This window comes from Schistocerca piceifrons, chromosome 5, assembly GCF_021461385.2.
Source record: "Schistocerca piceifrons isolate TAMUIC-IGC-003096 chromosome 5, iqSchPice1.1, whole genome shotgun sequence".
Lineage (NCBI taxonomy): Eukaryota > Metazoa > Arthropoda > Insecta > Orthoptera > Acrididae > Schistocerca > Schistocerca piceifrons.
The window spans coordinates 676,047,272-676,061,729 of record NC_060142.1 but is presented as its reverse complement, the minus strand read 5'-3'; the positions used below and the strand labels follow the sequence as shown (position 1 = coordinate 676,061,729).

The following is a 14,458-nucleotide window of genomic DNA, read 5'->3' as shown; positions in this document are numbered from 1 at the left end:
GGTTATGATCGGACGTGACACAAGCGTAAGAACCGGTAGTCTGCGCAGTATAATTGCCATCCACAGCACCAGCTGGAACTTAACTACAGCTGTGCCATTCGTTCTCCTGGGAACTGGACATAGAAATAAATCATAGTCACTCTTATTACAAAAGCTAAGGTAACATTTCGTTGCAGGAAACTAGTGCAATAAAGGACATGTCGTAGACATTAGAAACTTAGTAAACAGTTAAAATTTTCGTGAATATTAAGCGGTAGACGGAAATGCGTCGGTTCATCATTATTAAAAAGTTGTTTGATGTATTGTTATGATGATTGTTATAACTACAATAAAAATAAGTACAACAACAACAATAATAATAATAATAATAATAATAATAATGATGATAATTAACTTCTCATGGTTGGGATTCACAGTCATATAATATTTCTTAAAAGACCTCATAGTCGCCGTTGACTGTATAAAGTATTTATTGTTACTATTGCAATTTCGGCCTTATGGCCATTTTCAATTAACACTGCAAAGTTACATTCTGTCAGAATATAAAACTGACATGAATACATATCGTCGTCAAAACGCTGCCTTTTGACAAGAGTCCCACAAGATCTGGTGAGTACGACACTTATTACATCGTAATATGTTGTTAAATGTATACTGAACTGTCGATGTTACCATCATTCTAATAATCTATCACACATGTAAATGTATTTTCGCGCTAACTGATTTAGCTCCACATGTTGCCAGTGCACCTGTACTTGTACGAGTATGTGTGACATCATTACAACGATGGTAACATCGACAGTTCAGTATATATTTAACAACATATTACGATGTAATAAGTGTCGTACTCCTCAGATCTTGTGGAACTCTCACAGTCAAAAGGCTGCATGTTGACGACGACATGTACTATAGTTTTATATTCTGACAGAACGTAACTTTGCAGTGTTACTTGAAAATGGCCATAAGGCCGAAATTGCAATAGTAACAATAAATACTTTATACAGTCAACGGCAACTATGTCTTTTAAGAAATAATAATAATAATAATAATAATAATAATAATAGTAGTAGTAGTAGTAGTAAACACCATCCAGGTTAATTGTCTGTCACGACTGTTTGTCATCGCTTTGAATCCACTATCGATAATTGTAATTACGATCTTGGACTATCAGTCAGAGGACCAATGTCTACTACCCATCGATGACCTGAAACTACATGGAAAATCTGAAGCTGAAATCGAGTACTGACCAACACAGCTTGAATCTTTAGCACTGCCATTAACATGAAATTTGACCGTGACAAATGCGCCACAGCAGCACTGAATAAGGGCAAGATCACAAAATGTAAAGGTATAGAACTAACAAACGGACAAGCCTTTACCAATCACCAGTCTGAAGCCTGTAAATACTTGGGTAGCTTTCATATGGATAGCATAAAGCACCCGCAAGTGACAAATATCGTGAGCAAAGAATACATCTAAGAGATATTTTGAAATGAATAATTTATTGAGTATATTGCAGTAGTGCTTGAGAAACAATGGCAGGCAGTTCCAGCATCTCCTTGTATGACAAGATTTATTCGCCTAGTACTGCGATTGTTGACGAGCGACACGATATCTGATTCGCCGGACAACCGTCGGTCTGCATTTTCAGGGTGTATACGACCGGTGACATCCGGGAAAAACCCGGGAATTTTTCATTGTTTTAGTTACCAGTTAAATTTTTGTGATTTTCACGGGTAAGAACAAATACTCTAACGAAGGATATTACTGTATCGCTGGGCGCCACTATCTAAATTGCTCTGGTTCGGAAATATCTTAGATCAAGGGCTGATGCACAGAGCAGTCTGAGTTGTAGTGGGGAGGTGGGTAGCGTCCATGTGACCTGTGTTTACGTTTAGTGATTTTGCTGTTTCCTCTTCGTTTATTGCTCTCACATTAAATGAAAACAAAACGGATTTCTGTGGCCGGGAGCTACCAAATGAATTTAAATACGTTCGTATTTACGGGAGGATAAAATATGTTTTTAGTCTCAGGTTTTATTTCCACCTTTCTGACAGTCAAGCATTAATCGCCTTGCAGAGCAATGAAGTTCATTTTTATCGGTTTGCTAAAGAGATTTGGCTTTTATTAATATTTTGCCGTGAGGCAGTCAATTTATTTGAAACGAAGTGTTTAATTTCACACTGTTGGCTAGTGTCAATTGTTCGCTGCATTTCAATTGCACCTTTTCCACCTTCTAGCTCGTATGGCATTATGCCATAATAAAGAACCAAACATGAGATAATACAGTACTGGTACTCAAGGAAATTTACATCCGAATCTGGACATGCGAATGTGCACTATAAGTTGAATTATGCATTTTAGTTGGGTTCACGAAATTCCGATGCTCTTAGGGTATACTCTGGTGCCTTGTATTTTTTTGATGACATAATGTAAGATCTTTTAATGTTTTACACGTACGAACACAAGGGTTTCCTACGTCGTCGTAGCTGAGCAAGCGGGGTGACGCCTGTTATCTGGCGCTCTCTGGCAACTGCTGAAACGAACCTATTTCTAACAGGTTACGGCAAAATATTGCGAATGGTGGTTTGAATTAGTTTCAAAGTAAATTTCCTTTTACGCAAGGTGATCTATGTGCGAGAATGTACTATGAATGACGGAGCGTTTGACTCTCATATAAAAATCAACTCATTGAAGACGATACATTTAGAAGGTTCAAATGGCTCTGAGCACTATGGGACTTAACATCTATGGTCATCAGTCCCCTAGAACTTAGAACTACTTAAACCTAACTAACCCAAGGACATTAGACACATCCATGCCCGAGGCAGGATTCGAACCTGCGACCGTAGCAGACGCGCGGCTCCGGACTGGGCGCCTAGAACCGCTAGACCACCGCGGCCGGCCATTTAGAAGGATTTCGAGCCCAGAAGAGCAAGCATTTATGTCGTTATTAAACATTTTACTGTCCCATTTGTGTGATGTTAAGTGTAACACGCGCAAAAAGATCAGCATTATATGTGGAAGTTTAGCTTCTCTTGCAGCTTATTAATCTTCGAGACCAATATTATTTGTGAAGGCTTTGTTGTTCTTGTAGCTACAGTATATATATTAATTTAAACCATTAACTTTTCTTTTTTGTGTGTTCGCGCTACTTGAGAGTGCTCTCCCTATTGGTTGACTACGTCACGTGTCCTATGCTGTCATCAGCTGGCTAGATCACGTGACACGAGCTATGACTGGCTTACAAAAGCACGTCGCACTCTCGATTTATTTGCTTCGAAAAGTAACGTGCAGTGTTTGGTGGAATTCGAATTTATACCTCCGTAACACGAACAAATGCAGCGTACATGTTGCTGCACATCAAAGATCTTTCCAAAACGTGGTTTTTTTTCCCCTTAGGTTTCGTTTTCTGAAGTGCCGGCAAATTCTACATCTGTGTAGAAAACCATAAACATTGTAAGGATTGATAAGTTTTACAGTGCCGAGGAAAAGTATACTTTCACTTAACACGGAAAAATTGTATTTTCACCGGGGAAATCCGGGATTTTTTTTTTCTTGTCCATGTATACACCCTGATTTTATATGTTCTTAATTTCAGATACCGCCATCTGATTTGCTGCCCTAACAAGGAAACTGCTACTTTTAGCGTCTGATTTACTAATCCAGTTGCCTCGGCATGGACTGTTGCACAGGAGCACGTTAACCCTTTCATGGACAAAATTCATTTTTTACAGATTTTTAAAATATTAAGGTGGTAACAATTTCTTTTCAGTCTCATTATTATATTTTGACCACCAAAATATTATTTAAGTTCTCCATTTTTTCACAACAGGAAGTGGGACACACATGTCCCATGAACCAACGCAAGATCCTTTTCTGCTGACGGACTGATTTTGTAATTTTATTTTTTTAGCCATAAACAGGCTTTTGCAGAGAATAAAATAACTACAAATTATACACGCATGTAATGTTTTTATTTGTGTAGAGCCAGTGTAAAAAAACATTCATTACATTTCAGTTTTCATGATACATGATCAATACTTACAAAACTTTACATGCCATGAAACTTGGAAAAACATGGTGTGGCACAGAGTGGTACACCACAAGCAGTGCAAACAACTTTTGTTCTCTTCTCTTTCGAGTTTGTGCTGCAGAATCTGCATCGCTTCCTAGTACATGTTTGCCTACGTTCACGAGCCGGACGTCATCTGGCACACTAGACTCCTCTCTTTGCTGGGAAGAAAGTGGGCATTGATCCCCTCTTTTTCCTGGATGAATACCCATTAATCAATTGTCTTGCTTATCTGTGTCTGCTGCAACACATGTGTCCCACTAATTTTATTTCGATAATAAGATAGTACAGTCGCTGAGAAGTACATTCCACACTGTATTTGTACTAAAAATAATTATTAAGTTAATAATAAGACGAATTACTTACTTCAGACATCGCTGGAAAGTGAGAAATGATGAAAACTGAAGAATGACACAAGTAAGCGGCGTTGCAGCGGCCATATATACACGCCAGTCAACAAAAGTAGTCACCGCTTCTCTATTACCTTTGCAGTGCAGTCCCGATTTTTTTCTTAGGTTCAGTACAATCGTCCCTAGATGGCAGCACCATTCAGAGCTGGGTAATATACAGGGTGATTCAAAAAGAATACCACAACTTTAAAAATGTGTATTTAATGAAAGAAACATAATATAACCTTCTGTTATACATCATTACAAAGAGTATTTAAAAAGGTTTTATTTCACTCAAAAACAAGTTCAGAGATGTTCAATATGGCCCCCTCCAGACACTCGAGCAATATCAACCCGATACTCCAACTCGTTCCACACTCTCTGTAGCATATCAGGCGTAACAGTTTGGATAGCTGCTGTTATTTCTCGTTTCAAATCATCAATGGTGGCTGGGAGAGGTGGCCGAAACACCATATCCTTAACATACCCCCATAAGAAAAAATCGCAGGGGGTAAGATCAGGGCTTCTTGGAGGCCAGTGATGAAGTGCTCTGTCACGGGCTGCCTGGCGGCCGATCCATCGCCTCGGGTAGTTGACGTTCAGTTAGTTACGGACAGATAAGTGCCAATGTGGACTCTCCATACAGTTGATTGTGGAATTTGCAGCTCTCAGCTAGCTCTGCGAGTCGATTTTCCTGGGCTGCGAACAAATGCTTGCTGGATGCGTGCTACATTCTCATCACTCGTTCTCGGCCGTCCAGAACTTTTCCCTTTGCACAAACACTCATTCTCTGTAAACTGTTTATACCAACGTTTAATACACCACCTATCAGGAGGTTTAACACCATACTTCGTTCGAAATGCACGCTGAACAACTGTCGTCGATTCACTTCTGCCGTACTCAATAACATAAAAAGCTTTCTGTTGAGCGGTCGCCATCTTAGCATCAACTGACGCTGACGCCTAGTCAACAGCGCCTCAAGCGAACAAATGTACAACTAAATGAAACTTTATAGCTCCCTTAATTCGCCGACAGATAGCGCTTAGCTCTGCCTTTTGTCGTTGCAGAGTTTTAAATTCCTAAAGTTGTGGTATTCTTTTTGAATCACCCTGTATATCCCGACACTCGAACTGGCGCTCGAAGTTAGTGGGACATATATGACTCATCAACCACGAAAGGGTTAAGTTGTCTCGAGGCTACGGCAGACAGGTAGCCGGGACAGCGGGCAGAGCTATTCCTGACCCGCCCTCGCCGCCTGCCTCGGTCGGGCTTTCGACACGCGCCATGCCTGTGCCTGTGCCTAGGTATAGCTGTGCGGCTGCCAAACGGCCGGCAGGTGGCGCAGCTGCGCGTGTATCTCTGCCGAGACACGCACCGCCGCGTAATCCGGCCCGCGGACAGAAATACTCGGCCCGTGGCTCGTTCGACCCGCGATGACGGACTTAGGTGCACCAGTGCTGCCTCTAATTACGACATCGCCCGAACATCTTGCTGGAACGGCCGCTGCACATAACTTACGCCTGTTCCACATCCGTATTACACAGCCCGAGCGACTTGTGTCTTCATTTTCTCCCCTTGCGACCGGTGTGAAATACCGGGTGATCAAAAAGTCAGTATAAATTTGAAAACTTAATAAACCACGGAATAATGTAGATAGAGAGGTAAAAATTGACACACACGCTTGGAATGACATGGGGTTTTATTAGAACCAAAAAAAAAAAGAAAGTTCACAAAATGTCCGACAGATGGCGCTGGACAGCAAAACGTCAGTGACTGCGCATGACAATCGTGTATAAAAGGAGCTGTAATGAGAGAGAGAATCAGATGCGCCAGCAGTCGCAGCATGTTGACGTCACCTGAAAAGGCGCTTTTAGTGAACCTGTATTATCAGAATGGGGAATATGCTAGTTCAGCGTTACGATCATATCGCTATACGACGGGGATTCGAACGGGTAAAGGTCCGTTGACAAATGCAGCTGTGGCGAGAATGATTTCAAAGTTCGAAGCCACGGGTTGTTTAGACGATAGACCCCGTAGTGGCCGACCGAGCAAAAGGCGTAATGCTGCTGAGACAGTTGAGGAAGAAATGGAGACTGTAGCGGGTTCGTCTACACACGGGGAAGTCAGCGCTCGTGCAGTCGCACGTCACACCGGCATTCCATACACTACTGTTTGGTTGGCACTTAGGCGTACCCTCCGATGCTATACGTACAAAATCCATCGGCATCATCATGAACTGTTACCTGGCGATTTAGTGAAGCGAAAGGCATTTGCGGTATGAGCGTTTCAAAAGATGGCGGAAGATGACTGGTCGAGTAACGTGTTGTGGACCGACAAAGCTCATTTCACTCTCCGAGGACCTGTCAACGCCCACTACTGCAGAATTTGGGCTACCGAAAATCCTAGAACTGTCGTGGAAACTCCACTGCACGACGAGAAAGTTACGGTATGGGTTGGATTTACCACATCTACCGTTATCGGGCCTTTTTTCTTCGAGGAAATGCGTGATTCTGGTTTTGTAACTGCTACCGTGACGGGTGAGAGGTACGCCGATATGTTACAGAATCGCATCATCACCAGCCTGGCTGATAAACACCTGCTGGAACGTACGATGTTTATGCAGGATGGCGCTCCACCCCATATTGCTAGACGCGTGGAAGATCTCTTGCGCGCGTCGTTTGGTGATGATCGTGTGCTCAGCCGCCACTTCTGTCATGCTTGGCCTCCCAGGTCCCCAGACCTCAGTCCGTGCGGTTATTGGCTTTGTGGTTACCTGAAGTCGCAAGTGTATCGTGATCGACCGACATCTCAAGGGATGCTGAAAGACAACATCCGACGCCAATGCCTCACCATAACTCCGGACATGCTTTACAGTGCTGTTCACAACATTATTCCTCGACTACAGCTATTGTTGAGGAATGATGGTGGACATATTGAGCATTTCCTGTAAAGAACATCGTCTCTGCTTTGTCTTACTTTGTTATGCTAACTATTGCTATTGTGATCAGATGAAGCGCCATCTGTCGGACATTTTTTGAACTTTTGTATTTTTTTGGTTCTAATAAAACCCCATGTCATTCCAAGCATGTGTGTCAATTTGCACCTCTCTCTCTACATTATTCCGGATTTATTCAGTTTTCAAATTTATATTGACTTTTTGATCACCCGATATTTGCCGAATCGACCGTTGGCGTTGGACGTTTTGACTATGCATTCGCTGTGGTTCCTGCAATCGTCATATATTTACTTTTTTCACTTCTCTCGTATTTTAACGAAATTAAGCAGTTCTTAGGAACAGCACTAAAGAACGAGATTTTTCACTCTGCAGCGGAGTGTGGGCCAATATGAAACTTCCTGGCAAATTAAAACTGTGTGCAGGACCGAGACTCGAACTCGGAACCTTTGCCTTTCGCGGGCAAGTGATCTACCAACTTCATATCAGCGCCAAGTCCGCTGGAGTGCGAAAATCTCTTTCTGGATACATCCTCCAGGCTGCGGCTAAGCCATGTCTCTACAGTATCCTTTCTTCCAGGAGTGCTACTTCTGCAAAGGTTCGCGGGAGAGATTGTGTAGTTTGGAAGGTAGGAGACAAGGTACTGGTAGAATTGAAGCTGTGGGGGCGGGTCGTGAGTCGTGCTTGGGTAGCCCAGATGGTAGAGCACTTGTCCGTGAAAGGCAAAGGTCCCGAGTTAGAGTCTCCGTCTGGCACACAGTTTTAATCTGCCGGGAAGTTTCAACGGTGTTATAATAGCAATACACGAACAATGAAAATAATGTCGATTTTCACTTCTGACTTCGCATAGTTTACGGATACGGTGCTTCTCCGTGTAACGAGTCTGATTTCGCGGTACACTTCGAGAACCGCTCAGGTTTTGGCCTGTTGGTGCGACAAGTGACGTCGCTACCATCGCTTTACATTTATTTTATGTTTAACTTAACGCATTTCGAATCGTTTCGATCACGTTTTGCTGATCCCCAGGGGTGTTTGGGAACTGAGGCGACAAAAATCATGGGATAGCGATATGCACTTACACACTGAATGGTAGCCGAAGCTAGACGCATGGGAAATCGTTAGGGAAGTCAATATTCCGAGATCTGAGACAGTGCCAATTTCAGGCGTTACCTCTCACTACGGACAACGCGCTTGTCGAGTGCATGCCACGTCGATACGCTACACTAGACTACGCCGGGCAAAGGGCGGTTCGACACGATAGTAAGAGGCATCCCGTGACTTTTTTCACCTCAGCGTATACGTAAGAAACATCATTTAAGGACAAAGTTTACTTCTTTACTGTAGGGTCACCAACGAAATTATCTGAATTAAACTGTGTAAAGTGTTCTGGTGATGGGCTGGTTGCTAGGTGAGATGGGTAGAGTGGAAAAGAGGGAGGGGTGGGAGCTGGCGGCGGGGCGAGCATGTGACGGCCAGTGGCACCAAGCAAGTGAAAGCGAAGCTCTGCACTCTGGCCCAAATGGACCAATCGCGACCGCCCGATCGCCGTGTCATGCTCTGCCAATGGCATCATTCGGACGCGGAGGCATGCGGACAGCACACTGCTCTCGCAGCCGTTGTCGACTTTCTAGACCTCTGAGCAGCTACTTCACAAAAGTAGCTCCTCAACTGACATCACGAGGCTGAGTGCACTCCGTTCCAGTCCTTCCACCAAAGAAAAATCCCTGGCAATTACCGGGTATCGAACGTGGATACTCCACATAGCAGCCAGATGTGTGGACTTCTGAGACATGGTGGCGCGCTTCAGTGGTATCAGCTGCACCAAAATGTCTTCCCGTAGTTTAAGCCAGCCTCAGACGGAGGAAGATTCACGCGACAGCTCCAGCGCAAGCTCCGTCGGCTGCTAGTCCGCCTCTCTGCAGGGAGCTTCGCACTGTACTAACCAGTCAGGAATCCTGTTTGGACGACAGCCTGCAAGGCGGTCTCTCAGAAAACACTGAATGTCCCGGGCCACTCGCAGTTTTGCAATCTTGCTCAAACGATTTTAAAGGAACATATGAAGTACCTAGCATTTCATTAATGAGTGTAGTTATTGTGATATGTAATAAAATAACGTACGGCATGAAATTTGAATAGTTTGCAATGAAAATAGCGATACCCATGAGTCTGTCTTTGGTGAACGTTAGGTCATGCATTGCTGCGTACAAAATGTAGCGACAATGTTGAGTTATTCTTTAAACTTGGGAAGACATCCGTATCTCCAATCTCGATAAAATGGATTGTATGATGCGTACTCAGTTCCACTCGCGCCTGATGACGATAAAAATCCAGTACGCAAATATCCTCGATAAAATCCAGTATGCAATATTCATAATATCACTCGCATCCCATAAACGGTTTGAGATACAGAAACGAGATTTTTGCAAACGATTGCATACAGAGAGAAAAGTATTTTCCCCACACAGTTAATACGGAAAAAATGTTATTTTTTAAGGGCAGCCAATAGCCGGTGAAACTAGAATTTCTGTGAGTTTTGTAACAACATAAATGAAGAAATGACATTTATTTTTGTACCGAGAATGGACTTTTGCAGGAACTATTGATCTGTCTTGCTCACAGTTGCTCATTTAGCAATGCACTATTTCACGAATGTGTTGCAATTTCAACTACATTAGAATGCTAGGTTCTCTATAACCTCTGATGTGTTTTGGCAAAAGAGCCACATTTTAAAATGGCAATAACAGAAGTGAGACATTACTCAGAACTCATGACTCATGAGGTATCTCTGGGGAGAAAAGGTCAGAAATCTGGTAACATAAATTTCCACTTCTGTTGAAATTCGTGTGTAATGCTATACCCCACTGTATTTTCAATAACAAATGGTTGGAAATGAAATTTGCCAAAGGATGTTTGTTATCTCTCGTCTCAATGGTCGAGAAATATAGAAACAAATAATACCACATAGTATACCACCTTTTAGTTGCTATCACTATGCAGAACGGTCTGTATTTTTTCACTTCATAAATGTGTGTTTGTGAGCTGTACTGATAATCTGTTTTCACCTCGACGGCTAATTGACAGGAGTCTGCAAATTGAGGTCCTTGCATCGCGGTGGGTGGAGTCGTTCTAATCTGGTTTTAGGTAACTCTGGAAGGACTCTGATGGTTGATTCTTCATTACAAGTGACTACTTTTCATTAGGTTTTGAGACTCCGAGGTTTATGATGGCATTTCATGCAGGATAGGGAGGTAATCGTGCACCTGAACCAGAGTCCTGGCACGCTGATGCGTTATGTATGGTAAGTAGCTCTGTTAGCAAAATTCTCGGAAAGTACTTGATCGTTTTAGGGCTACATTAAATTTTTTTACACGATACTCTCATAAAAATTTGAACGAAATAGAAAATACTGTCGCTGAAGCCACTATCTTCTTCACAGGTCCAGCAACTGGATAGGTCTCTCTCTCTCTCTCTCTCTCTCTCTCTCTCTCTCTCTCTCTCTCTCTCTCTCTCAAAGCTCTCGTACCAATGATCCTAACCGATTTATCCATTCATTTTAAGCAACTTCAACTGCCAGTCAAAGTTGTGTTTGCTGTACCAATAAACAAGGCTGAAGGTCACAGAAGTGCGAAGAAGTGATGGACAGAGGGGGAAGGGCTGAAATAGTCACAACAGAGAAGGGGGAGGGAGGAGAAATGGACAGATGGGGGGGGGGGGGGGAAGAGAAGGAATTAGGAGGTACGTCGAGTCCCCAGACTGGCGGCTCCGCCAGTGTGCTACATGGTTACTCACCGGCCAGCATGGCGAGCAGCAGCAGCAGCGGTCCTAGCAGGGGCGCGGCAGTGGTCGTGGTCGTGGCCGTAGCACGGGCGCGCGGCCGCGCCGCCATCACCGCCCCCGCATCGTCACCTGCGCCCCGCCGAGTGCATCCTCTGCAACACAAAGACAGCAACTTGCATCAGTCTGCAAACACTCTTATCTGTAAAGGTTTTGCATTGTTTTAAATATTTTGTTACAGACACAGAAAGACACAAAGGCACAGAAAGACACAAAGACACAGAAAGACACAAAGACACAGAAAGACACGGGAGGGGGGGGGGGGGGGGGGGAGAGAAGCGTGAATGCAAAACCCTCGTGTTGCCCAAAGCGTACTACTGTTTACACAGTGTCTCCCAGTTCCATTAGAACTGGGGATGTGAAAAATAAGCCAAGTATTACGTTCACAAAATCACTGTATGTCTTCAAAATAGTTTTCCCCTGAGTAAATAAACAGGTAAAAACGTTTTCAAGTGCTCTGAAACAGACATTTTAATCCTCTTTTTGGAACTGCATGTAGTACAGCACTACAATTCTCTTAGATGTCCTCATTTGCATCGTGTTTCCTTTATTGCAAACTTCAATTTAGGGAGCAATCTGAAGCTGGGTGAGGCAAACCCGGCGAATACGGCAGGTTATCCAGGACCGCGATCCAATTTGCTGGCAAAAACACACACTAACAATCTTCAGCTTGGGGGCTGGGTCACTTTCGTGGAGCAGGTGCCAGGAACCTGTCTCTCGGTATTCGGGACGTATTCAAAGAATTTTCTGCCGCAAACGACGGAGCAATCAAAAAACTTACGTTGCCTCGCTGCTCCACCGCCATTTTCCGACAAGTATCAGCCACGTACTGTTACACTCGCAGTCAAGACGCCTGCTGCAGAGGAGCTAGCACTTTTCGACATTCTACACAGGTGTTGTTGAAACTTCTAGGATCGTAACGCCACCGCTCGCCACGAGATAGCACTGGAGTTTGAAATTTCACACCAGCATTCCTAAAGGAACTGGAAGACACTGTGTATATGAAACATCAATACTGCCCATATGATGTAATGATATTAAAAAAAATTACATTTCTTCATGAGTGTTGAGGCTACTGCTATTGTTAAGCCGAAATGTAGAACTTCTGAAACAAACTCCAGTGCCAGTGTGTTATAAAACCTACAGGGTGAGAATCCTAAGTGTAATACACGTCCAAAAGAAGCCACCGGTAAGTCCCATGTTCCACTTGTTGGACACTTTTCGTCAGTCGAGTTAATAGTAGCGATACGAAAGGTACAAAGAAGAGATGCATGGATTTGTTGCCAACGTGAGTGTGCGACAGAAATGCTCAACGAACTACTGTGGGAGACATTACAGGGAAGACATTGCACTTGTTAAAATACCCGAACTAGTGAGGTAGGATGAATTTCTTGTTGAAACCCCACGTATCATCCCCCGTCTACGGGGAGGGGTCATAGCGTTTTTGAAGGGTCCGACGTACACAGCTGCTCTCTACTGACTGAACTAAAATTCCATTCCCGCGTACTCCCGCGCCGACGCGTGCTGTCACATGATTTGAAAATTCGACTGCAATTCCCCGTTTGTCGGCTGCTGTCGACCGCTGTTGCTGTCGCCCTATGGTGGAAGATCGGTACACATCTTCAGTATCGGAATCTAGATGCCGTTACTTTCATCTCTCTCTCCCCCTGCCCCCCCCCCTCCCACTCCCCCCGCCTCCTCTATCCGATTAAAATTACTGAGGTGTTCAAATTCTCCATGGCCTCCCTGTATAGCCATTCATAATATCCGCTTGTGGCTACCAGTACCCTGTGTCGCGTCAGTTCGTATTTAATGGTCTCCTGGTTTGTTCTACAACATGCTGATGCCTCTCTCTTTTTCTACAGCTGCCCGTGTATTTTTCCTAGTCCAAATACCGTGGTGAGTCTCATCGCAAAAGCCCAAGAGGCTGTGTTCTGAAAAGAGTCGAGATACAAACTGCTTCCTCCAACCTGCATCTGCTGTAATGACCATGTCTACAAAAATTCTGACTCGTACACAGAGGTACAGAGTACGAAGGGGGGCGTCGGGGGGGGGGGGGGAGGAAGAGGAGAAAATGCAGTGACCTTCGCCACACACTAAGCAGATGTAGATGCAGGCGTCCAGTTGGTAACGTAAGATATCTATTGTATCGCGTCCAATACTCATTGTCTCGTGCAACCTGCTTGCTACATTGCGATTGGAACCCGGGCGCTTGTCATTCGCGAGTAAAGATTCCGTCCGAGGAAGTGGAAGATTGGTACTAACGGCTACCCCCCAAGTCACTCTACCGACAGATCGCCAATGTCAGAGTCACTGCGGCTCGCTAAACGACCTCAGCGCCGGCGGCAGCCCAGAAAAAGGCGCTGGTACCGACTAAGCGCCCATCACTTCCGAGAAGAGAAGCGACTAGCAGCTCTGGGCTGGGCTGTTATTCTCGGCGCAGCACCGTAAACAACGCCCACTGGTGCTCCAGGCCGCTGGATATCAGTTACAGCGGACATTTCCACAGCAGTGACACCGCGCCTCTGAACACTTCCCTGCGCCGTCCGGCAATGTACAGCACTGCAATTGCAGCTTACGTCGGGGTGCACTGAACAGGATCAAAAGCACCGCGCTTTGAGGCTCCTGCAGCTTAAAACAGTCCTTATACCACCGGCGCATTCGCACACGAAGTGTTTCACTTTGTCAGCGGACGTAACTAAAAATTTGTTCTTAGGCCTGAAACTTCCTGGCAGATTAAAACTCTGTGCCGAACCGGGACTCGAACTCGGGACCTTTGCCTTTCGCGGGCAAGTTCTCTACCATCTGAGCTACCCAAGCACGACTCACGCCCCGTCCTCACAGCTTTACTTCCGCCAGTAGCTCATCTACTTTCCAAACTTCACAGAAGCTCTCCTGCGAACCTTGCAGAACTAGCACTCCTGGAAGATCAGCGCACACTCCACTGCAGAGTCAAAATCTCATTGTGTTCTTAGGTCTCTTCATAGGTCACATCAAATGCTACCAGAAAACTGTTTACATGCAGATGTCTTTTGCGTTTAAGACTTAAACGAGGGACGCTTGTCAGTTTCCGTTGTGGAGAAGGCAACACAATCCGCAAGTTCTATACTGGCGGAATTTCACTATTTCACAATCTGTGTACCAGACGAATGCGCCATGTTAAGAATAAATGAGGCATACTTGAGTATTACATGCGACATTAGATCG

At 44.4% G+C, this 14,458-nt stretch overlaps 1 protein-coding gene across 1 annotated transcript in view; it reads right to left on the bottom strand.

The window, feature by feature from the left end:
- LOC124799196 (repulsive guidance molecule B-like) overlaps positions 1-14,458 on the bottom strand; it is a 334,484-nt gene that overhangs the window by 148,878 nt on the left and 171,148 nt on the right. Inside the window, exon 3 of the mRNA XM_047262730.1 lies at positions 11,207-11,346. Coding sequence (XP_047118686.1) covers positions 11,207-11,346 — 140 coding nt within the window. The remainder of the gene's footprint in view (positions 1-11,206; positions 11,347-14,458) is intronic.